Below are 25,321 nucleotides of genomic sequence, written 5' to 3'. Positions count from 1 at the left end.
GTAAGGAGAATGCAAATATTTCCTGCCCTGATGTTTTCCAATAACCTTTCCATTTGATAGTTTTGCCTCTAGTTTTAAATAAAAGCCCCCATTTTTTCCCCTTTTAGAGCTTAACAAAGATAAAAAATGGATACTATGTGGCCCTGCAGTTGGGGCCCGCCGCGGATCTTCGCCAGACACTGCCGTCGACCCCCGCCGCTGCTTCCTTTTTTGTCATTTCCACTTTTAAAAACCGCCTCTGGTCGAGGGGGTGCGTGCCTGCATGCCATTTTTTTGGCCCGGGTTCAAAACTTGGATAATTTTTCAAAGGATGCGTGCACATAATTTTTCGGCGACCGCGACACGCGCGTCTGCACAACCGACGATCTATTATTCTACGCCGCGTGTCCCTTGTGCCGAAAATTATGTGCACGCATCTTTTGAAAAAATTCTCCAATTTCGAACCCTCCCAAAAAGGGTGGCATGCGGGCACGTATCCACTGGACCACGAGGCGACACATCGGCTTCCTCCTAGGCATCTCTTCTCCTGCTGGCCTAAAAACGGGAGTGCAAATAATAATATAGGGAGTTGCAAACACCTGCGTAAAATAACCCCTCCTTTATTTTGACAACCCCGGGAAAAAGCTTTTCCAGCGTTGGAAGAGATTTTCCACGTGCAAATATTTAAGAGCGCTTGCAGACACGCTGCTTTGGGGAAACAGCTGTTTTTATTATGTACCCGGGAAACCCTTTTCCGGCGGGGAAAAGGGCCCCTTTCCCGGGCGTGTACATAATACTTTTGTGATTTCAGACACCGCTGTGTTGTTCAATGAAATATTATAGCCACGCGGCTTTTAAAATAATTTTCCCATTGTTGCGTACACGCTGCGTGTATATAATCGGCCTATATAAAAGGGGTCTAAAAGACCATACTACAACTGCTAATGCCTGAAGAGGATGATGGGGAATTATTGAAGAACAAAGAAATATCTAATATTTGCTTTATATTTATTTATAAATTACAACAGTAAGCAATCATAACATTATTCAATAACATAACAGCAATATAGTAACATCCAATTTTTTGATACATCTTTGGCAAAAACAATCCAATAACAAAAATGATTTAAACATGTTCTTTTCAATGTTACTAGAACAAAAATTGGAATGAAAATACTGAGAAATTTTCACAATTTGCAGGTAATACAAACAATTGTGTTTGGCCCCATAAATGCACTACCCCTTGGGGCACTGGTTTAGTTTTGAGCCTGGTGCTGGCCTTGAATTGCATTTTCCACAAGACTAGTGAGATCCATAAGTCTTTCCACATTGTCACGCTTAACACCAAGCTTTTCAATCTGCAAACAAAAAGTACAAGTTTTAGTGGTATTTTTTCCCACAAAAAAAAAAAAGACTGCAATAAAAACAAAGTACAATGCACATACTTCTAGAATAAAGGTATTGACATCAATGGAAAGCTGCATTCTAATTTTATCATCATCAGACAATCCACGGCCCTCTGCTGAGGAAGCTTGTGCACCTCGATCTCTCATTTTCTTCAAACGGCGTAAGCTCTCTTCTGTTTTTTGAACTGAAGTGAGTACATCTGACACGCAAATATAGAACCTGTTCAAAATAAAAGTTGGTATAGAAGCAGGTTCACGGCCAAAGGGACTATCAAACGTGTTTTCACTTACTGGCATGTTATTGAAGAACAAATCAAAGTAAGCCACTCCTCTAACTGACTTGTACTAACAGAAGAACTGTAGGTGTTGTGAAAGTCAAGGAGTGGAGCCAAAATTGCATTCACATAGGAACAAGGCTTAGTAGGCACATCTCGATTGGTACGTCTGAAGAGTCTCGGAATGTCACTAACTTGACGGAGAGATGCACCACTAACTGCAGCTACTTCAGATACAATACGTTCTGTAACTGCTGGTAATCGGGATAGTAACTGTTCGGAACTCTCCTGCAGACTACCTGTTACATTCACAAAAGCAAATATTGTTACTGACGCATCAAGAAAATGAAACATAAAAGAGTTGAGTATGATTGTCAACTTACTTTTGAAGTGGCTCAAGCTAGAATCTGATAAATTATTAAAATGTTCAAATGCCAGATCTAAAATTTCAGGCAGGGATGATGACAGTGACTTAATGTCACAAAAAAGCTGAACCAAAAATGATTTACGACTTGTGACCTCTTCTGCACTCCATTTCTTGAAACACAAATGTAAAACAGATTAAACTCTGTTCAAAATAAAAATAGAAGATTCAGTAAAGCATGAAATACAAACCTCTCGTAGAACTTCCCCGGTCCATGAGTAATAGCGAGCAAAAACTTGAAGTGTAAGTTTCCAAAACCTTAAAGAGAAATTTCACAACCGGGAGTTTACATCTCTGATGATATGGTAATTGAATAAAAACGAATCCATAGAAAAAGGACAATACCTGTGAGTGAGCTGAAAAAGAAATATTTTTGAGTTCCAACACATCTGAGCTGCTGCCCATGTAGCAGCAGTAGGGGATAATTGGAACTGATCAGAGGTTGATTTAAGGTTTTTAGGCCATTGAAACAAAACCGTCTCTAAACTGCCCGCAATTTCTTGAAACCTGATTTGAAAATAGACGGGAAGATTCCAAAGCTGGAGGAATGACATGTACTGTGGGTGTTGATGAAGTCGTTTGACTTCAGCCTTGGATCCACATTTCTGCTCAAGTTCGTTCAAGAAACTTTGAGTTTCAGTAAAATTCTGAAAGCCAATCAGTTATTAACATAAAATAATTTAAAATATAGTAAGAAGAAAGAATGGAAGAGGCAGTAAGCTGAAAGACCATAAATGATATACCTCAAAGAAGTTGTCAGGATTGCCAGGGGCAAATATTGAAGGCATGTGAAGCTCAAGGCGCTGTTCCACCTCGGGCCAGTAGCTGTTAACCAAGAAGAAGAATCCAGAAACAGCTGGTGGTCTGCAAGAAAATTATAAAAGAAGGTCTCAATTGAATTAATAATATGAAATTAAAACTGAAATACTGAATATTACAGTACGTTTAAAGTATTCTGTAAGGCCAAGAAAACTACCTTTCCCTATGTGAAGTGAATTCCAATAAGTCCTTCATATGATTATCAATGAAACTTAAAATTTCCCTGTACACTCCCTGAAACATAAATTGAATGACCAATTAATGAGTGTTTAACATTTCAATCAGGTAAGAGAGAGAGAGGGGAAGAATTAAATATTGACAATGTACCTTTAAACCTTGAGGATTTGATTGTAAAGATGCCTCACTGATAACATGGTGCAATTCTTTGGCTACTACTTTCTTTTGGAATAACTCTTCAGCTTCGCGTTCTTTACCAAGACTTTCATAAACGCACAAGCACCTCTTGATAGTTACAATATCTGGTACATTTATACTCTCCAGGAAAAGCTTATCCAAGCTCTTCATAAGTGCTGATTCTATTTGAGACAGACGCTGTAAAACATTTATCAGCATATAAATTAGAATGATACGTTCATATGTACAAATTTAAAGAATAAGAATAAACTATCAACCTCCTTGTACTCCTCAGCAACAAGATCTTCACAATGACCTATTCTAAAATGCAGCTGATTCAGCTCAGATGCCATTCGCTCTACTAGATCAGCTCCAGAAAAATCATCATGTTTTGCTTCTACCAACTGTTCATTAGCCCTCTCTTTATCTGTAACAATAAAGGCATACAATAAGAAAAATCAGAAGGACCTAAAAAACTAACAATGTAAAAAATAAGCATGAGTCTCACCAGAGCTTGGAGACTCAAAACTAAGAGATGGAAGACGCAGAAGAGTACTGAGATTGTGGAGAGACTGCTGAACATAGCTGAGGCTGTGAAGGCTTCTCTTCGTTTTTTGAAGAAACCGTTGCTTTTCAAGGCTCTCAGATACTTCAGTTATTGCCTCATCAAGATTAGACTTGACTTGCTGTAAAACCGAAACCAAAACAACTTAATACACTATTCTACAGGGCGAAATTTTTTTTTCATTTCTAGTTTCTTACCCAGACTTCTTCTTTCAGCTGACCAAGTGGTACTTGGATTTTGGTGATGGCTTTGTCGAGACCAATAAGATTACTTGAGAGGTTTACAAAGTCTGCATAGTCTTTGTTGATTAATTCAATCATAGCAGAGCGCAGAACTTTAAGATAAACTCCCAAATCATCTCTCATAATTTCAAGGTTTGCATTTTTCCGCTGATTCTGAAGAAATTCATCAACAGAAAAGGGTGTCTGTAACAAACGTTGTGCAGATTTTTGGGTGGGTATAAAATTTTAGCAAGTAGCGAAAAGAACAGGTGTCCCACATATCACAGTAAAAAGATTGACTAAAACAACACAGTATTTGTAAGCAATTTCAGAAACAAAAAAAATAAGAAGGAGACAAAATGTATCTAAAATAAAATTTAAAAGCCCAATTATTTCCAGAAATTAAAAATAGGTTAGAAACATAAAATTTGAAATTTCTTCACAAAGTACAGTTCAACATGAAGACATACCTTCATGAAATCATATTTGCTGAAACATAAATCCTTCGGTCCATCAGGTAAGCTATGAGTGTCGTTTTCTGAGTCCATGGCTAAAAATTAAGATTTGACGTGAACACCAACCAAATAAACAAACCACGCACTCGTCACTTGTCATACTCCACAACAACCCGAGATGCCAGGCAGGGAAAGAGCGGAAATGCCATAACTATTGCATTAGATTCCCCACTTACAGAGACTCACACTTGACATAAAAGAATTTATTCATTAACAGAACATAAAGTTCTTTCAAATTTTCCATTAAATATGACAGTTTTTCTCGATGAACCTTGAGATATTCTGGTTCGTTTCCGGTTCATCTCTCCGGAACTGAAGATCTAGGTATCTAGTAGGTGAAAACGGTCAAAGGCAATTTGTCCGTTTTTGTCTTTTGCTCTCCAGGCATCAACTTATTTCCAAAATGAGGATCTTCCGAGCCTTATTCAGTGTCGCGGCCAGGGCGCCCAAGGAGTACAGTAAGTTGTTGTGACGAGGAAGTACTCCAAATCACAAGTACCTGACTACCTAACCTCCCTTTCATGTCTTCTGCAATTGATTTAAATTTATTCTTTTTAGTCACTTCTTTTGCTATCATGTCTGGTGATAGTTTTTCATTTACTTGTTTTGATCTCTATCTTCAATTGAATTTATCGAGCTCTTGTCTGCTTGGTTTACAGGCAGCTATGAAAGGTTCATGTACAAAGCAAACGGCTACTGCAAATACGGTAAGGTTTTATTATGCCACACTGTTGTATCTTAACAGTAGTTATGAATTTGTGCTGTAATTATTTCTTCTGTCTCATTTCCAGGGCTGCTAAAGGATGACCTTCTCAGCGAGCACAGCGATGAAGTGGTTGAAGCTTTGAGGAGGCTCCCGGAAGAAACCTACCTCCAGAGGGTTTTCCGCACCAACCGTGCTGCTAATCTGTCTATGACCCACCAGATCCTCCCAGAGAGTCAGTGGACAAAGATTGAAGAGGTAAATAAAATGAGGTGGCACTATTTTGGGCATCCCTGCTTGTCAGCAAAGTTCTCATTTAAACAATGTTTTGCAGGATCTCCCATACCTTTCCCCAATCCTTGAAGAGGTTGAGAAAGAAATTGCGGAGAAGAAGAACTGGGAAGACAACAACCCCCTGTAGAGAGCTGAGCTCAATGTAATCTTAGAATGTTTTATTTTACCGGGCACTTTTTCGGCAAGGCCGGGATGAATGTATGTAAATATCTGTGTACATGATCTTTTTTTGGAATCCCTTACTGGGAACGTTGAAACTGTCAGGCAATTAAATATACTTGTCAAGTAATTCACAGCATGTGTTCCTTGTCCTTGCCTTATCAGTGCACATCCCATCTACTGAAGTAAGTAATGCATGACAGACTGCGTATGTGCTACATGGACTAATCCTGACCCAGGAGTAGCAGAGGCCACAAACTACACGGCCCTACTTGCCTGGACGTGAACTGTGCAATGGTGGCATTGCCTGCCAATACTCTGCATTTGCAAACAACACCATAACTGAACTGTGACCCGTCCACAGGCTGACTAGACTCTGTTTTTCTGGTGTGTAATCACAGGAAAAATTAGAATTTGTGATTAGAAAAAGAAACTACTCGCAGCCCTTATGATTTATTTCCCTGATATGCATAGGGTAAAATTTTTTCCATCTTGAATTTTTCTAAATAAGGTAGTTTTGAGTAAGGACTCACGAATAATATGGTCATAGTCACAGTCATAATACTTTATTATCAAAACCCACATAAACCTAATTAACAAGCCACAGCAATTCAATATTAATCTTGATCTTATTTTCCCATTCGTTGGATGCTCCATTCCTGCTGGCACAAGGGACACCTGTTGTTCTGCTTGACCCACAGCGACATGCAGCAGTAGTGGAAGCTGTGGTTGCATTCTCCCCAAACTACGACACAATCTTGCTTTCCGCTGCCCGTCTTGCTCTCGGCCTGACACCGCAAGCAGGCATCTGAAACACAGGAAAAACAAAATTATCAAGTTGATTGATAAAAACGATCCATACTTAAATTACGATGTGCTTAAACACTAAAGAGTTCAACCGTTCGTGAATACATAGAAATTGCGCCAGTAAAAAGGGAACCCACAATGACCCCGACGTGATTTGAACACGCAACCTTCTGATCTGGAGTCAGACGCGCTACCGTTGCGCCACGGAGTCGGTTGAGGGGGGAAGCTCGTAGCTCGCCTGTTGGCCAGGGCTCCCCACTTCAACTCCCCGCTCGATGGCGGTCCGCTTGGCGCGGCTCGCCACGGCGCGGCCACTACACTGGCGCGAACGGGACGGCCATTCGAAACAAAATCTGTTTGAGACCACGCTTTGCGCCGCACATGCGCAGCGTTCGGGAAGGTTCGGCTGGCTTAAAGTTAGTTGGGGGGCGCTCGGGGTCGTTTGCAAGTCATAGAAGAAGGGTTCGCATGTCATGCTTCTTGAAAGGAATAAAACTCTTCACGCGATAGTATGGGGATAACAGGCCATGGGAATAACAGTGACATGAAGATTGGTCTATCACAATGGCTTTTCGCGAGCTTAAGCACATTCAGGCAGAGTGCATGACGCGGGGGAAGCACATCCTTCATCGTGACAGGGCGATCAACAAGTGCGTGTACACAAAACGGGGCGATGAACATGAAGGCCTCCTTCGCTCTCGAAATAGAGACGCACCAAGCCTTCCTACATTTGGGAAGGGATATGGTTAGGCAGGGGCCGGGGAAGGGAGGGCGTGCCCCACTAGTACACTGTTGTGCTGACACGCCACTACCACGCGGTTCGCCGCGCGGTCATCGTTTACGTGCAACACTGCAAACACCACCACACAAGCGGTCCTGTGGCGCAACGGATAACGCGTCTGACTACGGATCAGAAGATTCCAGGTTCGAATCCTGGCAGGATCGGTCAAAATTTTTCCCCGAGTGCGATGTGCCCCGTTTGTTATAGACATAACGCCAACGCCTTGCCTTAATACCCCGTAACGCTGTAAATCAGCTCATCTAGGCCAAATTGTATTTCTCAATTTTCTCTTTGAATTTGTTTTTAGAAGTGCCGCTTAAGCGGCACAGAATACTGCCGTGTCAGGAGGTGAGGGTGTTATTGTCGCGTCGCAGAAACGGACTCAGCCAAGAAAAGTGACGCAACGCGGGGGAGGGGTGCAAGGGGTGCCGTGGCTGTGCCTTGGGCTGTGCCGCGTCCAAGTCCGCCGTGCAGGGATGGCCTTTTCATGGGCTTGCCGCGGCTTGCCGTGGGACTGCGGCCCAAGAGACACCAGTGCCAAGAGCGCAGCGGCACTAGAGCCCCTCGAGGCGCGGGGTATCCACGACGCCGCACCGCCCGCACCCAACGGGGCCCACGGCCCGCGGCCCGCGAGAAGGCGGTGAAGCGTGCCATCGTGGTGGCGCACGAGCCACGCCGCCACGCCTCGCCCTTGGCTCAAGTTCACGGCGCTGGCGGCACACACGCGGCAATGCAGCCAGACACCCAGGCAGTGTCAACATCAAAATTCGGGGCAATTCTCTTGCAGTGCCCACCGCCCGTACAACTCTCACAGTCTGGAGTTCGCGAGAGTTTCGATAGACGTTACGAGCCCCTGCTGAGATGGTCTCATCCCCCTCCCCCTCCAAGGCGAACGGAGTGTGTGCAGTTGGAAGCCAGCAGCTGGCCCTGCTGACGGAATCGCAGACACAATGCGGCCCGAACCCCCCCCCCCCCCGCAATGCCATGAGGCGCAGCGCTCCGGCTCCGCTACAACACCCCCTGGCTCCCCTTGGCGGGCCGTTGCGGCGCCGTGGATGACGGCGTCCATGACGTCGGCGAGGGGGACAGCCCTTGGGGCAGCCCTTGGGGCAGCCCAGCCCAGCCGGTGCGGGGGCGGCCCGACAACAACACCCTCCACACACAGGCACTGCACACACACACGCACAGAGACTTTGCGTCGAGGCCACCGCGCGCCCTGCGATCAACTTTGTACTTTACTTTGGAGGGGGTCGATTTCGCCAAGCCTGGCAAGCCTGGCAAGGACGAAGGCGGTGGTTCGGACCCCTTGGACGCACGATTTACTGAACAACCAATTTCCGAAAGAGCGGGCAAGGCCGCAAGGCCGTCGCCAACGCCTTGGACAAACACAACCGATCACCCGCGTCGAGTATAATCATTCAAACTAAAGTAAGCATCGTCAAAAGGAAACACGGAGAATGTACAGTCCCCATCAAACTGCCTTCCGAGTCCAGCACGCGATTAGCTATAAACTAAATTGACATGCCGACCTCCCGACCATTAAGACAATCAAGTGGTTCTTTGATGACGTCCAGGACGTCCGCCGCGGCCGTCTCCTCCTGGGGGCTGCTGCAAGTTCATGCTCTTCAGGGCGAAGCGGACCAAGCGGGCGATGTCATGTCCTCAAGCACCTGCACATCTGGTTGCTCAAAAACGTTGCGTCAGGGGGCGATAGACAGATTGTGCAACAATGTTTGTTTCAAATTTTGACCACTTAAGCGAGTGAGTCCGGCTGGCGGGCCGCACGTGGCGGGGGTACTGTATGCACTTGGGGGCGCGGTCTCAAGATGCAAGTCTGCGTCCAGCACCGGAAAATTAACTTTAATCGAAAGATAAGGCGAGAAGATAAGCAACATTTCGAAAAAATGCTTCAATCAAATTAGTGGAGACGCTCACTTGAGACGGGCGGCATCATCGTCAAACGGGGAGGACAGTAGGACAGCCACCAAGTGCAAACAAAAAATTGGTAAAAAAACATTTTTTTTTAAAAAAAGATTGTTTGAAATTAGAAAGTGAAGTTTGGGAATTTTGCTTCCTTTTTTAAAAAATTGTTTTGCTGCATGCGAATTTGACATGAGGCGATGCCGTTCCTCGCGAGGTCACCCACTCGCCAGGATTCCGAGACGCAGTGACGCGGCGAAAGCGTTCTAAAATTAAATCGACCATTTCTTCGTCTGCCTGCAAAGCGTCACATTTTCCTTTGGTTGACCGAGGTCCGGATTATTTTGCATTGCGGTGGTGGCCTCGTCCCGCCCTGCCAACGACCCGAGCGGGCTCGAGCGCATATCGGACTCGCAGAGAGAGTATTTGTTGGGCCAACAAACCAGCGGAACGGCAAAGTTTCGCAACCCGGAACAAAACTTCTCTCGCCCCTGCTCTGGACACCGGCGCCATGTGGCAAAATCAAGTGGAACTCGGCAAAGGACGGATATTTTTTGAAAGCGTCGGTTTTTGTCCACCCCTTTTTTTAGGCGGACGCGTTTTTTGACCCGCACTTTTTTGTTTTCATTTTCGGAGAGGTTTGTTTTGATCCGAGGCTGACGGCCGACTCCCGTTTGTGTTGCGTCAGGTTAGCGACGTCTATGCCGGGCCGGCCGGGCGAGCGGGCCGCCACGCGTCGCCCCTCAAGGCAGCCAGCCTGCATGTGATGACGTTTTCCGAGGGGGCTCGCCTGCCTCGACCAATCAGAGGCCGCGCAAGACCGACCACACCTCCGACACACATACCTCTCTCTCGCCGTCTCTCTCGCTCACCAGCTGAGACCGGCGGAGACCGCGCCGCCGTGCCGGCTTTACAACCAGGACGCATGGCGTGATGTCTGCGCGGTCAAGGACCTAGCAACAAGCCACCGTTCTGCCACAAAAGGGCGTGGAGCGGGTTCAAATACCACCCCGTCATATACTTTTTCTCCGCCGCCCAACGTTCCCCTGCACTGGCAATTTCGGCTTCCTCCCGTACTAATCAAGGCCTCCGTTTTAAGAGTGCCGGTGAAAGCACCTGCCCGTCGACCTGCCGGGCCGTGCCGGGCATGCCCCGCCCCTGCAAGCGTCCACGGGTAGCGTCGCCACATCTCGCTCAACGTTCGACAGAGTTACATCAGCCACGCTCCTTGCCACCGTGTGTGTGTGTGTGCGTGTGAGAGGACGTCAGTGTGTGTGCGTGTGTGTGTGTGAGTGCCGCTGATCTTTGGATCTGGATGTGCTACTCACAACAGAGTTGCAGGGAAGGACCTTCAGCCGCGTGCCTAGCTAGCTAAGTTGAACTCGCTCGCACACACAACTACAGAGACACACACACACACGCACACGCACGCACATACACACACCTTTATTGTCGGCCTTGCCTACGGACAGAGCCACTCGCTCACGGTGCTACGAACGTTTTACACAATCCGTCCCCGTCAGGCAAAAAGGGGCCGCGCCGGAAGCGGGGCGTGGAAAAGAAAAGCGGGTGGGGTGGCTTTCCCGCGAAGCAGACGACACAGCCCTCCAAGGACCGGGGACCGCCGGGGACCGGGGTTGGGAGGAAGAAAGGCAGAGAAAACATTTGCCCGGCGGAGCCGGAAAGGGACAGCATCAAGGGCGCGCGTTCGGAAAGTCGCTGTACTTCGCCTTTTTCGCACGCGGCCGCCGTACTTCCGAGTCCAAAGGGCGCGGGCTGCGTCCGAGACTGCCCCAGACCGTCCGAGGCGGCAGCGGCGGCAGCGCGACGCATCCACTCCTTCAAACTGCCGCCACACTGCCCGGCACTGCCGCACCCACCCTTGACCCGATTCGCAAGCAAAGTCTGGCGCCGCGGCGTCCGGGCCCCAGGCAGGCCAAAGGCAGCCGAAGGCAGGCAGCCCCAGGCCCAGCGACGGGCTGCTTCAGAGAGGGGGTCTCACCCGGCCGTCTCTCTCGCACCCATGCGGGACGCCCCACGAGTGCGAGAGAGACGGAGAGAGACCACCCGGGCGGGCCCTGGGCCAGGGTGGGCCAGGGGGCGGAGGGAGTAGGCTTATCCGGAAAGTGATACTCCATTCCAGGAACGTGGCCTGGATGGCCTGGACGCCGAGCCGCGCCGCCCTAGAAAGGTGGACGACAAGGCTGTGATTTGCGACGAAAAGAAAACAAATTCAAGTGCGTCAGCAAAAGACCAAACATCGGCAAAACCAGGTCCTAACGAGACAGGGCTATATTTAGCGACTGGACGGGGCGTGGCGCGGATGGGCAAGAAGACCTCTGCTGGGAACGCGCCAGGTGAGACTGTCTAGCCGCGACCGCTCGGCCACCAAGTCGACGACGGCTAGGCGGACCTGTCGATAGGCCGTCCGGGAAAGTCAAATTCCTCACTTTTCGACACCAAATCAAACAAATCATCGCTGGCAAATTTCAAATTCAACGCACAGAATAACTCTGCTTTTATTTTTCACGATCAATGTCACGACTTATACTTGGACCAGGTTTATGACCGCGTTCAACAAAACGAAAATAAAATGTGAAATTTGGTCTCGTTACGTTGGCAATGCCGTCAATGCGCCATTACAGGGTAAAGACGCAAGAAACCTGCCAAACGGCTCCGATTTTTAAGCACGACCGCCCGGGGCTTCATCGGCCTCACTGCGAGGCGGCTGAACAACCATCCTCAGCGTCACCAAAAAGACCACCGCCGACCGGGCCGACAAATGCAGCGCACAATAGTGTTTTTTCTGCCTTTTTTGGGCTGCCCTGTTGCTCCTGCAGCTTGCTGGAGCCTCGCTGGAGCCTTGCTGGAGCCTTGCCGGAGCTTGCCGGAGCCGCCCCGCCCAAGCCGAGCGGCCTCGCGAGGGCCTCGCGAGAAGCGTCTTCCTGGACAAGCTGCAGCGGGCGTCATAAAAAACCGCATTAACTTTTCGTAAAAACCTTTTTATTTTTCAAACAAAATTAGTGGGGTTTTCTTCTAGGACGGAAAACGAATTCGCAAGCGACCTTTTCGGTTGGGACCGCCGTCCGGAGGTACTTTCGGGGCCCGCTCAAATTCGGATGGTCGTGAATTTAAATCAAATGCCGGAGTGGCGCGACATTAGCATTGGCCAGGCGGGGTGGGGCGGGGCGGGGCGTGACTGCGCACGGCCCAGCGTCACACGCATATTCAACGACAGCTCGGAGTAGGCCAGCATTACGAAGGCGCCTTGTCGGTACCGGGCCGCCACGCGGCGCGGCCAGGTCGCCGTCAAGGAGATGCACGCGTCCAAGCCCCGGAGTCCCGAGTAGTGTAGAGGCAGTCCCGCGCCGGCAGCTCGAAGCCCCTCCGCAGTTCGGCCACAACAACAAAGCGAATGGGAGCCCTTTGCTGCCTTCGCGCTATCTTACGCAGCGGATTCTTTGTGCCATCTCAGTGCATTGTCGCGTCGCGTCGCCTGGCGCGGCGGCTCGTCTCGCCAGAACAAAACGCCACAGCCCGCCTCGTGTTTTCCTTGTGTTTCCACGCTTTTCTGCGCGTCGTTCAAACCGAGAAACATTTTCAAAAGTATTCTTTTTGCAGTGTGCGCTGGGAAGCGGGGCTGGAAAAACGAGAGTGATTGTCGAAGGAGGATGGACGACGTACACGCCGCGTTGTGTCCGGCCCGCCTGTCGCGGCCACTTGGTCCCGGTCCCCTCCCCCCTCCCCCTCCCACCGCGCGGATCGTTTGGCCCCCCCTAATCGGCCATTATTTGATACCGGATCATTTCGCGAAGTGGAGACGCAAGGCCGCGTTCCGCCAAACGCCGCGCCGCGCCACGCCGCGCGTCTCCTTCCTGCCGCCTCGCCGCGTCGCTCCGTCTCTCTCGCACTCGCGGGGCGCCCCGTTGAGGCGCGAGAGAGACGGAGCGACGACTCTCGGAATGAGTCTGCTGCTGGTGCTAGAGCCCACCAGCGGCCTAACCAGCTCGAGCTGGCGGCGGCATAGACCAGATCACGCCGCTCGCCGCCCAAACGGCCAAACGGCCCAAACCCTCGCAAATAACCAGCAGAACGAGACAATCTGCGAGACCCCCACGACGACGCCTGGCCGCGGACCGCGCGCGAACAGCGCCCGTCTCTCTCTCTCTCTCTCTCTCTCTCTCTCTCTCTCTCTCTCTCTCTCTCTCTCTCTCTCTCTCGCACTCGCGGGCGGGCCGCCGGCGGGCCGCAGGGGTGCGAGAGAGACGGAGCGAGGACACGCCGCGCGGAGTCAGTCTCCAGCGTGCGCAGGCTGCGGTGCGGTGCCTGCCGGCCACGTCTCGCGGGATAAAGTCCAACCTCCGCGCGGCAAGGCATGGCACGGCACGGCACGGCGGAGGGGCGAAATAGCGCTGCAGAGGTCGCGGACCCGCACGCCCCGCCACCCCCGCCCACCCCGCCGCGCCCCGTCAGGTGCACGAAAGGGAAAGGGGCGTCGTGGGGCAGGTCGTTGCCCTCGCGGGCCTAACCCCACCGGGGGCCCCGCCCCGCCCGGCCGGCCTGCCACGCCCCCTGCCTGCATCCCTCGACCCTCGTCGCAAAGTTGGAGCGCGACATCGATTCCCGCAAACGACATCCCTGCCGGCACCCTTGGGCGAGCCCTTGCAAGCCCCGGCCCTGGGGCACCCGCTGCAAGTGTTCCGGCCCGTAAAGGAGAGCCTGGGCCAGGCAATCATCCCCAGCCCATCTCGCACCGCTCTCGCGCCCTCTCTCTCGCTCTCGCTCGCGTGCACGGCGCACGCCCACTTTCCTCGGCCACACCCTTCACGCCTTTCCACGAGGATCACAGCCATCGCCATCCCCCGGGCGCGCTCCGCAAGTCCCGTTAGGTGTCCCCGGGGATGAGCCAGCGGCGGGGCGGGGCGGACGTGACGTGGATTTCAGAGGCTACAACGTGCCTAGCTTGCCACAGGGCTTGCCATAAGGCTTGCCAGCCGTCCCCTATCATCTGAGGATCTAATACACACTCCCACCCCTTCCACCCGCAACCCCAACACAGAGCCAAGCAGACAGTCAGACACACAGCCAGTCTGCACACATGGAGCGCACAGAGATGACAAAACAACTACAAACTGCTGGGCCATTCGTCCTGCTAACGGGCGGCAGGCGCAGTTGGCGTGGCCGCGGGCGGAACCGCAAAACACGACGAGCATCGCGACGAGCAGCGCCAGCAGCGACGGTCGGGGGTTCGAATACCGGCCAAGTCCGAGAAAAACGAGCAGTAGGCTCCGGCCGTCTTCATGAAAGGCAAGGCGAGGCGACCGCAACAAAAAGAGTGCCGCCATGGGCCGCACGCGCCGCAGTCTTGGCCAGCCTTGAAGCCCCGCCACCCCTCCGCCACCCCGCAACCTACAGCCCCCACCCCGATTAACCCCCAGGCACTCCGCGGCGTCCTCCTCGCGACAAAATATGAGCCGGAAGGAGATGGCAAGGTGCACCATGGTGGCGGGGAGGGCTTTCCGGTGCTGCGATAACGGGGTGGTGTGTGGAGGGGGGATAAGGCGAGGGGCACAGCGTTGGGCACCACGCCCACCCGACGGCGTCCTTGGTGGCGGCAGCGAACGGCCAGCCCCGCCCCGCCCGCCCCTGGACCGACCTCCCCCAACGCGACGGCCACCCCCGCCGCCTTCCCCAACGCCGCACGGCGCGGCACATTCAAATGGAGGCGGAGAACAGGACAACGCGACAACACGAGGGCGGCGAGGGCGGCGCCCGGGTGTCCTGTCCAGTGCGCCACTTCGACCGCCCGCAGCGCGCCGCCCCGCCCCGCCAACGCTTCCGGCGTCACCTGTCACCCCGCGTGCCCCGCGCCCACCGCCGACCTTGAGGCCGTCACCAACGTGTCCACTGGCGCCACGCAGCCGCGCACGCAGCCGCGCACGCGCCTCGACAAGACCGTCATCAAGGAGGCCTGAGCAAACGAAAACCGGTCGCACGCCCATCCGGTGCCAAGCGGCCGGGCCGGCGGGGTGGGGCGGGGTGCGTTGGGTGTATTTCAGGAGGCACAGCGCGCACCGCGCACCGCCTCGGACCAGCTAATACAATAAGGCACGCCTGCTTCGACTCACCGCCGCCCATAAAAGCGCCATTTCTGGGAAAACAATCCCCCGCATGTGTACGCATGACAATGTGCGAGGGTGTGCGTGCCGGGCGCGTTTCGGTGTGAATGTGTGAGTAAGTGGGCGTGTGTGTGTGTTGGCGCGGAGGGGTTAGGCGCCCCCTTGGCTGCCGCCTCACAAGGGCGGTCCTTGCCCCAGTCTGGCAGGGCGGCGCTGGTCGGCGCTGGGCCACGCCAGGCTAGGCGGGCTAGGCCGGCGATCAATATGAGCGGAGCGGCCACGTCGCGGGGCTGGGCTTGGCGCTGGGCTTGGCGCTGGGCCTGGGCCTGGCGCGCCACCACCAGCGACTGCGGCGGCGGCGGCAGCACCACAACAGGGAAGGGAGGATGCGCCCCCCGTGGCGAGGGTGGGGGTAGCAAGCGTAGCGAGGGGGCTGCAGGGGGCTCGGGGGTACGGCAGCACCCCGCCGCCGACGCCCCCGCGCGCGCACGCGGACTACGCGGACCAGTCGCACGCCGGCGGTGCAAAGGGGAGCAGCAACAGACGCAGCAGCGCCCACCTCGCGGACCGCCAGGACCGCCGCCGCGTGCGTGCGCGTGTCTCTCCACTCGTTCTAGTGCACCCTCCCGGCCGCCACCATGTTCTACGCGACGGGCTACCACTACCAGCCGGCGGCGGGGAAGTTCCCCTCCGTCGTGCGGAAGCACATGATCGTCCGCAAGGCCGTCGCCAAGCTCAAGAAGAATGTCGAGATGCACCACATGCGCGAGCTGCGGCGGCAGCAGCGCGCCCCCGGGGCGGCCGACTTCGACGACGAGCTGGGAGGCCCGTCGTCCATGAGCCTGCCGCCCAAGCGGAGGGCGTCCTCCAGGGCGGCGGAGACGCTGACGCCGCAGCGGCAGGCGCCGCCCAGGGCGCCCTCGCCCTGCCTCTGCCCCATGGACCTGGCCGACGACCAGACCACCACCGAGGACGAGGACGACGTGGTCGTAGTAAGTGTCGACGCGGGAAGCTAGGGCGGGGTGGGCGTGGGCCGCGTTAACGGCGCGTCCTTGGCCCTGGCCTTGTCGGCCTTGCTGGGGGCGGCGCGCGGTGCGGCGCGGCGTGCAGTGGGCGGAAGGCGACACGGCGGCGTTGCGCACCGCGCCGTCGAGTCTGCCTGCCCTCCCCTCCTCCCCCTGCGTCTCGCCCGGAGAAGTCGCGGCGAGGCGAGACGAGGCGAGGCCGGCGCGATGCGGTGCCGAGTCCAGGCCATAGAGGGGGAAAGTCGCAGCCGGCCTTGCCGAGTCGCTGCGTCGCTCTGTCTCCGTCGCACTCACGGGGCGTCCCGTGGGGGTGCGAGGGAGACAGAGTGACCACGTGATGCCCGTAAAGCGAGGCCGCGCACCGCGCGCCACCAATCCAAACAATCGGGCTAAAAGTGGCTGCAGCCGCCCACCTAGCGCCCATCGGGCACCATCGGGCCATCCCCACGGGTCGCCTTTCTGCCACAGATAATTTGGGGCTTTGTTAACCGAGATGGATTAGATACCGCGCTCGTGCAGTCCCGTCGAGCAGGGCTGCATCCGGGTTGCCTACCCGCCAGGCGCCATGGCCCCTTACGACGGCGGGGTAGGCAGTCCCGTCGAGCAGGGCTGCATCCGGGTTGCCTACCCGCCAGGCGCCATGGCCCGGGACTTCGCGGTGCGGGTGTAGACGGCGCGGACTCCATCGGGGCCCCGCGGCCTGGAGGCGCGCTTCTACGTCGTGGTCCTGGTTCGAGGAACGTGGCCACCCGAGCCCCGTGCATTCGTCCGCAAAAAAATAATGGCTTTGCAGTGATGCGAAGCACGGCGCGGCACGGCGGCGCGGCGGGCGAACCGGCCGCAGCCTGCCCCAGCTGGTCGCTTCGTGGGGCAAGCCGGGCCAGCCGGGCCAGCGTGGCTAGGCCCGCCGGTCGCCCCGCGCCTTGATACATTACGGGCTGCGCGCTGCCAACTTTCAGAGACAAAACAGAAATAGTTTCAAGTTCAAACCACCGCCGCGGCGCGCACGGCGCACGCGACGCGCACGCGGCGCCCTCACGCGCCAACGTCACGCCGCCGTTGTTGCAAAAGTGCCAAAGTCACCCGCCATTGTGAAGCGAAGCGCCGCGAGAGAGACGTCTGGCAGGTGTCTTTAATTTCTGGCTTCGAGAATAGAAATAGAAATTGCGGGCGGCCGCGTGGGCCAAAGCACGTGCACTTAACACGGAACGACTCGAGGGCTTATCCGACCCAGCCAGGGGCGGCTGAGCCAAGGACGACTCAGCCAAGGACGGCTCAGGGCTCGGCCTAGGACGGCGGAGTCAAGGGCGGCTCACCCAAAAGCCTAGTGAAAAGCTAGCAGGCCGCGCAGACCAGGCGGTGTGTTTACAAACTAGCCCCGCCGTTGTAATGCAGCTGCTGCTGGCCGCGGCTGCGGTGGAGGAGTACCCTTGGCGCCGCCAAAATACGATAGTCGGTCGCTCCACCGCAAAAAAGAGCGCACGGTAGCTCTTTTTCCAAAAACGGTTTTTGTTTTCGTGTTAGGAAACCCCTCAATCTCAGTCCAGGGCGAGTGACTGAGTGAATCCTCACGAGCTTGTTGTTTGTCGAGGCGGTGGTCCCGTGGCAGTGAAACCGAATCGGCCGTCGGGCGGAGTCGAACCCGCGCCCGCGCCGCGACCGAGAAAACACCGCAGACTTGAGTCGCACATTGTTTGTGGTGTCGACCCTGGGCCAGTGTCGCGCCAATTGATTGGCCGTGTCGATAAAACATCAATTTGGGCGTCATGCGACATGACATTATGACGGACAAACGGTCAATTAAGGTCCGAGCTTCGCGCTCCGAGCTTCGCGCCCGCCCAGCCACCCAGGGGGCCGCTGCCTGACCAGAGCCTGGCCGCCTGACAACAGGCGGCCTGCGCTGCTGCGCTGCAACATGTGCAGCCGTGCCGCGGCCAACACAGGTGCGGCGCTGAGGCTTATTGCTTAGTAAATGGAGAACTAAGCTTCAACAGCACCGATATTCCTGTCATAAAATTTTGAGCTGAATCTTCGGACCTAAAAGAATGTTGCCGGCGATTTTCGACTGTTGCTCGGACTGCGGGCGAAAGAAAAGGACGCTAGGCTCCAGGAAGGGGGCGCGGGAAGGGCAGGCGAGAGAGGGAATGGGCAATGGGCCATCGACGCTCCATCAGCCTCGTCTCGGCCGCCCTCGTCAGGCTGATGGCGCGCCATGGCGAGGCGGGCCCTACGCCCTACCCAGGGGCCGGGGCAGCGGGGCCCTGCCAAAGGGCGCCAAATGGCAGGCAAAGGGCCGGGCAGGGCCTGGGTGGACAGCGCGGGGCGGGGCGTGCGGCCTTGACACCGTCAGCGCCCCGCAGAGCGCGGCACAGCGCCTCCCCACCCAACCCTTCCGGAACCACTTCCACACCACAGAGGGCCGCGTCGACGCGACGACGCGCCAAGCGTGTTCAACCTGACAGCGGTCATGAGTCTTCCGTGACGTCAAGGGCACGTATCGAAAGGCGTGGACAGGGGGAGGGGGCGACGCGACGCGGCAAGAAGTCCGACGCGCATTTCGCGCCGCTCTGCCGCGCACCCTGTGGGTAATCGAGATGCAGTGCAGTGGGCTGCCGCACCCACACATAATGAAAAGGATGAGGCACGCTGGCGAACCGTGTTGCTGCGCAGCCGCCAGTCGGCCGCCAGGGCCAGGCATTGCTAGACTTGCAGTCTAGTCTAGCCACGCGCCGAAAACCACAGGCATTGTCGCAAACAATCGCCACATTTTACTGCACCGTAAAGCGCCCGCTAAAATTACCCCGCCCGCGCCCTCGTGCACTGCACACGTCGGGCCAGGACAGCTGCAGTGACTCACCTGCACTGCAGGGGCCGAAAAATCAGCTCGCCGCCTCAAGGACGGTCCGGCACACCATCGGCCCTTCGGTGTGACGTCACTGTCTCTCTCGCACCCCGGCGGGGCGCCCTGCGAGAGCGAGAGAGACAGAGGGACTCTGGACGGCGGCCCGTCCGGACGCGTCCACCGCAGCCAATGCGGCCGATTTACCGGGCATGCGCGATAAACGCGCGGCCCGTGTGTGCCTTGATAAGGACCTACACTGCCTCCTTCTCGCGTAATTGGAAAAGTCAGCGACGGCATGCCGATGGGACGAGGGGGCGAGCGCGCCAGAAGTTAGCCAGTCCCAAAGTTTCAACAGGTTGACGTCGCACCGACGTCATTCATAAAGGACGGCCGGAAGCCGTGGGGTCAACGGGCCTTTGAGAAGGGCGGGAGGACTCGGCGGGTCAGCGACCGTCAGCAACCCAGCAGCCCGTCGGTCTCCGGACTAGTTAGCCAGCCCCGTAGTGGCCCACGTGCCGGCCGCGGCGGGCAAGGCTGAATCTCGGTAATCCACTTCTGGGGCCCCGCGCCGGGCCTCCGGGGCTGCGAGGCACAGGGGATGCGGAGTAATGGCTGCCCGGGGCTGCTGGCTGGGGGCTTCCGGCGCGGAGCAGCAAAGCAGGCCGAATGGACCGGCCGAACCGCCCCGAAGGACCACAAACTTCGTTTCCATCGAGGCGAGGAAAGGCCGGGAAAAGAAACATCGAAAAAAGAAAAAACTTTTTCAAGGCTAGCGAGAAAAGTGCCGTGTCCGCCAACTACGTTGCCTGGAAAAAGCTTCCACTCGCTTTGCGAGGAAATCACATTGTAACGAAACACCTGCGGCAATATTTCCGAAACTGATTTCACTACTTTACGTCTATTTCCTACACTAACTTTAAGAGACTTCTCCCCAACACCGATGTGTCGGCCCTCCATTCATTTTCGATTCGGTTGAACGCAGAATTTCGTGGAACAGCACAAAATAGTTGATGGCGTTCTGACGTGCTGGGGGTGGTGGTCTGACCTGCGCGGTTAATTCTGGAACGTGCCCAACCTGCAAAGGGCACGCCGCAGTATACACGTACACCGAGGGCTTGTCCCGCCCTATCCCTGGGGAAGCCTCACGGCCCTTGGCGCCCTCCACGTAATCCCTGGAACGCCCAGCACGCGGTCCCAAATCCAATAACCCGCCGCACTCAGGCTTCATAAACCAAGTCAACTTTATACGGGTATTTTTCGAAGCGGCCTCGAATGCCTCAGCGGAAAATCACCACCCCATTGCAGGGTCCAGCACAAACAAACCCCTTCTGAAAAATCGCTTCAAGCAACGCGAAATTGGTGGTGGCCACAACATTCTCCTTCAGGTCATCAACTTCGAAATTCAATTTTCAATCAAAGGTCGTCGGGGAAACAACAAAAAATCGTCGTCAAATATCGAGCGGCGGGAAGAGGTGGAGGGTTAAATCGGCTTGCGTAACCTCACGTGTTTCTCTCTCTCTCTCTCTCTCTCTCTCTCTCTCGCCGTGCCCGCGGGCGTCCGCCTCGAATTGGTTACAATTGGCGCTCAATCGCAGCATGAATGGGTCTTCCAACGCGAGAAACGTGAGTTGAACCCCATCCACATTACCCTGTCTCCTGTCTCTCTCGCTCTGCCTGGCAACAGTGTGTCCGGGACGGCGGGACGCGACCCCCAAATTGCACGTCCCCGTCGTCCACCCGCGGACACAGGCTCGGACCTCCCACCAGCCACTTGGCGCGCGTGCCGTCTGTCCCGAGAGAGATGAGCGAGAGAGATGGAGGCACCTCAACGAGACCGGTGGGACAGCAGGGACACGGCCTGGTGTTCTTTAGCAAAGACTCAAAAATTTAAAAAAAAAAGGACAAAAATTTTTTAAAAAAAGAATTTTTTTTTAAATATAAAATTAAAATTTTATAAGAAGAGAACTGGCCCCCTTATTATCGTTAAACTGAAAAGAGTGTGACACGTGACACAAGTGGAAGCTCTTGCAATTACTCGAGAGTGCCATTAAAAAAAATTAAAACAATTAAAAAGAGCGATCGTTTCGCAGTGTCCTCGTCTGTGGAGCGGTCGGGTCGGGGCTCTGCCGTCTCTGTGTCGTGTCGCGACTCGTAGCGACGAAGCAAGGCATGCAGCCTCCCTATCGCCACGATTTGAAGCGTGTTCCTGTCGTGGAAGTTTCCAGGCGGCGCGCCCGGGTCAGCGAGAGAGAGAGAGAGAGAGAGAGAGAGAGAGAGAGAGAGAGAGAGAGAGAGAGAGAGAGAGAGAGAGAGAGAGAGAGAGAGAGAGAGAGAGAGAGAGAGAGAGAGAGGAGTCGAAGGGACAAGGTGGTGGGAAAGGGACACCGGACGCCGAAACACGCGAGAGCAGCGCGGCTATCCAGCGGTCAAGAAACGCCGCCGTTGCCTTCGATTTATTTCGGAACGGATTCATCGGATTCATCCAGGCGAGTCACCCCCGGCCCTCCAGGAACCATTAGCATTCGAGAAAATCCTACGCGGAAAACGGGTCACTGGAGGGACTGGCCCAAGGCCGCAGAGGTCAGACAAGGACGACCATCAATTAAAAATACGGTTCGCGCGGCAAACCCGGCCGCACGAACTTCGCATTGGCGCTTTCAAGTCGCCGGCACTGTATAGACACGTGTGACTATGCAGATCAGACGATAAACCGAGACGAAATTCATTTGCTAAAAAAAACTTGATTGGGAATACGGGAGCGAGCCAGCGGCACATTTGTGCCAGTTCGGCTTTGACGAAAGTGAGACGAAAAGAACCAAGACGGCAGACGCGCGGTGAGCTCTTTATGGAAATGAAGTGTTGGCGGCCTTTGTCGGGCGTGGCGTGGCGGGCGCCGTGTTTGCAAACCTCGCCACGTGGCGCCGCAGGGGCAGTGCACCGCTGGACAAGGCGATGCACGGAGAGGCGCCAGACACGCCAGGGACGATAGCGCCCGAAACTGTATCGCCGCCAAACGGGCAAGACGTGCAAAAAGCGGCAGGCGCGGTGTCAACGCACGGCCGCGGCCAAGGTTCATCGAGAACCACCGTCTTGGAAATGTGACCAAAAGTTGCTGGTATGCAAAATAGAGGTTTCTGAAATTAATTTTTTTAAGTGGAGCCGGGCCGCCAACCCCCGCCGGCGGGAGGAGAAAGAAGCCAGACAAATATTGAGAGATCCCCAAGCCTGGCGGTGATAAGCTTTCGCTATCAACGAGAAATATAAATCAAAAGCGCCACCTCTGTCTGGGCACGGCGCGGTGCGGCCAGACGCGTGGGAGGGGGGGGGGCGTGACGCGCCAGGCCGTGCACCTCGCCAGCCAGCCATTCAGAGGAGCCGTTCGGTCGCTGTCTCTGTCGCACTCATGGGGCGCTCCGTGCGGGTGCGAGAGAGACAGACTGCCCTTCTGAACCACACGACAGCACGCCGCGAGACGACGCCGCCGAGGCCGCACGCGAGCATACCCCCGGCGCGCAGAGACTCTGGCGACGCCGCCGGGGGTATCCGCGGCGGCGACCCCCGTCCCCCGACCGCAGGGGGCGCCACCCCCACCCCCACAGTGCACCTGCCCGCGCGGCCTGCGCTCCCAGCGCCGCACCTGTGCGCTGACGTGCTGACGCAGCCGCGAGCCGCAGCCTCTACAGTGTAGTCTACACACGCTCCCAACCGCAAACACGAGACTTGGAGCGGCTGGCTCATTCTCGCAGCACGTCTCTCTCGCACCCCTGAGGAGCGTCCCGTGAAAGCGAGAGAGAGAGAGAGAGAGAGAGAGAGAGAGAGAGAGAGAGAGAGAGAGAGAGAGAGAGAGAGAGAGAGAGAGAGAGAGAGAGGGCGGCGAGACCACAGTTCGGCATCAGCCTGCAGGCAGACAACTAACTTAACCGCCATTCAGACAACGGGGCAAATAACGAAAAACAACAACAACAAAGAGTGATAACGGGTGCACGTGACTACGCGTCATTTGACGCGCCCCGTGTCGCCAGAGGACAACGAATTCACCACTAGTCCAGGCCCACGCGGTCCCTGCCCCGCCCCGCCCCGCCCCGCTGGACGCCAGTCGGCCACGGAGCGCACAGAGTGGAAAAGTACCCGACAAAGTCCGCGCCGCGCCGAGCCGCGCCAAACTGAAATCGGTAAGGCATTTCGCTTTACCCAGTCACGCGAAAAGCGCGCCGACGAGCCGACAAAGCGAGGAGAGAGGGAGAGAGAAGCCGCCCAGGCGGGCGCCGCCCCGGGGCAAGGAGGGAGAGGGAGCGAGAGGAGTCATCTTTCTGACGAAGTGCCAAGAAACAAGGAACCTCGGAGGGGGTACCTCCGTCGCCGCCGCCCGCGCCGCGCTCCCGGTCGCACGCGTACCAACCCCGCCACGGCCGCCACTCCGCCCGGCGCCGTTGATCCGCCCAGTGGTACCACCCGCGCGTCAGGAAGCTTTTTCGCAATGTGTTACAAGGGCGGGGTGGCGGGCCCGCTTAGTCTAGCTCACTGTCGACATAACCCAGTAACCTCGGCAGTAAAGCCTCTGTTGCCGCGCATACCGAGGCGAACCTTCACATTGGCACTAGTACAATCTCCTAATATTTTTTTTTCGGGATATTTTTTTTTTTTTTGAAAAATTTGTAATTTTGAAACTTCTTTTACAAGGTTGGAGTAATGTATTCAATGTCCTGAACCCGTGATACATTTTAAACACAACTAAAATTTATTTGGGAAAGCCAAAATTTTCACAACGAATTGCCCACTCTAACTGCACCAAGAAAAGACGATTTCTTAGCCTTGGTGCTTGTTTGGGGTTGCCGCGTCCCCATGAAACATTGCTGTCATTTGATGCATCGACGGGCGAAGGCGCCCCAAAGGCCCAAAGGGATAGGAAAGCTTCCTCTGGGCTCGGGTACGACGAACTGCCTGGACCGACTGGTCAGTGCTCCCGAGCGGGACTGAGGCAGCCCGCCACTGGAATGGTTTCGCGGCTTCCCTTGCAGTGGCGTGTCAACCGTTTTGTTTTCAGCGCGTCCAGCTTGAAAAAGAAAATACTCTACCTTTTCGGCGTGATGCCGGTCGCTGCTTCAAAACGATAACACTACCCTACGGCGCCCACCACCGAGGCCTATCGACGTTCTGTCTCAGTCGCACACCTCCAGGCCAAGGGGAAATCACTGTGAATTTCGATGTACAAATCCAATGAATTTCAGTCAAATTTCGATGAATTTCAGTCAAATTTCGATGAATTTCAGTCAAATGTCGATGAATTTCAGTCAAATTTCGATGAATTTCAATCAAATGTCGATGAATTTCAGTCAAATGTCGATGAATTTCACTCTAGAAACTGAAGAGTGTGCATGGCATTCTCCCCCAGGGAGTATGCCACAAAGCACGCTCCATCCTGGAGTGTGCTTGCAAGCACACTCTTCCCAGGAGCATGCTTGGCAAGCACGCTCTACGGAGGAGCATGCTTCCAAGCACACTCCAGGATAAAGCGTGCTGCGTCGCTATTGCAAGGCCCATATGAACGAAGAGGCACGCCTTCATCCTGGAGTGTGCTTTGAAGCATGCTCCTCCGTAGAGTATGCTTGCCATGCATGCTCCTCCGTAGAGTGTGCTTGCAAGCACACTCCAGAATGGAGCGTGCTTTGTGGCATACTCCGTGGGGGAGAATGCCATGCACACTCTTCAGTTTCTAGAGCAGTCCAATTTCGATGAATTTTATTGAATTTTACATGTTTGATGAATTTCGGTGTACAAATTTGGCTGGAGTTATTTCCGCTTGCTCCAGGCCACCCCTCGGGTGCGACAGAGACAGCGAGTCAGGGAAGTGGGCCAAATTCATCAAGGCCTGCTGCTGGGCGCGCTGTGCGCAGGGCGGCGCAGGGCGGCGCAGGGCATGGAGCACTCGAGGGATGTAGGGCAGGACCCGGGACTTTTCCGTCTGCAGCCTCAGCGCCTCGGCGCGCCTCGGCCGGCAGGCGGAGCAGGCACGGAGCAGCGAGGCGCCCGTCGTGCAGACCTGCAGAACGGGCACCTTTTGTCCAGGAACTTTCCGTCGTCCTGCAGCAATGCAGTGGTGGGGCAGACACTCT

The 25,321-nt window shown here is 55.0% G+C and overlaps 3 protein-coding genes and 2 non-coding genes across 5 annotated transcripts in view; 2 read left to right on the top strand and 3 right to left on the bottom strand.

The window, feature by feature from the left end:
* Window positions 1-966: 966 nt before the first annotated feature.
* Window positions 967-4,713, bottom strand: LOC117652183 (conserved oligomeric Golgi complex subunit 2). The gene is made up of 13 exons (XM_034396899.1): window positions 4,514-4,713; window positions 4,020-4,247; window positions 3,766-3,943; window positions 3,536-3,684; window positions 3,231-3,455; window positions 3,061-3,137; window positions 2,828-2,948; window positions 2,430-2,731; window positions 2,276-2,342; window positions 2,044-2,197; window positions 1,677-1,959; window positions 1,425-1,605; window positions 967-1,337 (listed from the first exon to the last, which is right to left on the bottom strand). The coding sequence occupies exons 1-13, from the start codon at window positions 4,589-4,591 to the stop codon at window positions 1,236-1,238; spliced, it is 2,145 nt and encodes a 714-aa protein (XP_034252790.1). The 5' UTR covers window positions 4,592-4,713; the 3' UTR covers window positions 967-1,235.
* A 139-nt stretch (window positions 4,714-4,852) lies between these two features.
* On the top strand, window positions 4,853-5,850 carry LOC117652185 (cytochrome b-c1 complex subunit 7-like). The gene is made up of 4 exons (XM_034396904.1): window positions 4,853-5,016; window positions 5,218-5,265; window positions 5,350-5,519; window positions 5,596-5,850. Exons 1-4 carry the CDS (start codon window positions 4,962-4,964, stop codon window positions 5,680-5,682), a joined length of 360 nt encoding a protein of 119 aa, XP_034252795.1. The 5' UTR covers window positions 4,853-4,961; the 3' UTR covers window positions 5,683-5,850.
* A 414-nt stretch (window positions 5,851-6,264) lies between these two features.
* LOC117652186 (RING-box protein 2) overlaps window positions 6,265-25,321 on the bottom strand; it is a 38,721-nt gene continuing 19,664 nt past the window's right edge. The window contains exon 2 of the mRNA XM_034396905.1: window positions 6,265-6,522. Coding sequence (XP_034252796.1) covers window positions 6,344-6,522 — 179 coding nt within the window. The 3' untranslated portion in view covers window positions 6,265-6,343. The remainder of the gene's footprint in view (window positions 6,523-25,321) is intronic.
* Window positions 6,661-6,732, bottom strand: Trnaw-cca. The gene has a single exon. It is a non-coding gene; the product is annotated as a tRNA-Trp (tRNA).
* Window positions 7,394-7,466, top strand: Trnar-acg. The gene has a single exon. It is a non-coding gene; the product is annotated as a tRNA-Arg (tRNA).

Source organism: Thrips palmi, unplaced genomic scaffold (genome assembly GCF_012932325.1).
Source record: "Thrips palmi isolate BJ-2018 unplaced genomic scaffold, TpBJ-2018v1 HiC_scaffold_7, whole genome shotgun sequence".
NCBI lineage: Eukaryota > Metazoa > Arthropoda > Insecta > Thysanoptera > Thripidae > Thrips > Thrips palmi.
This window is presented reverse-complemented; position numbering and strand designations above follow the sequence as displayed.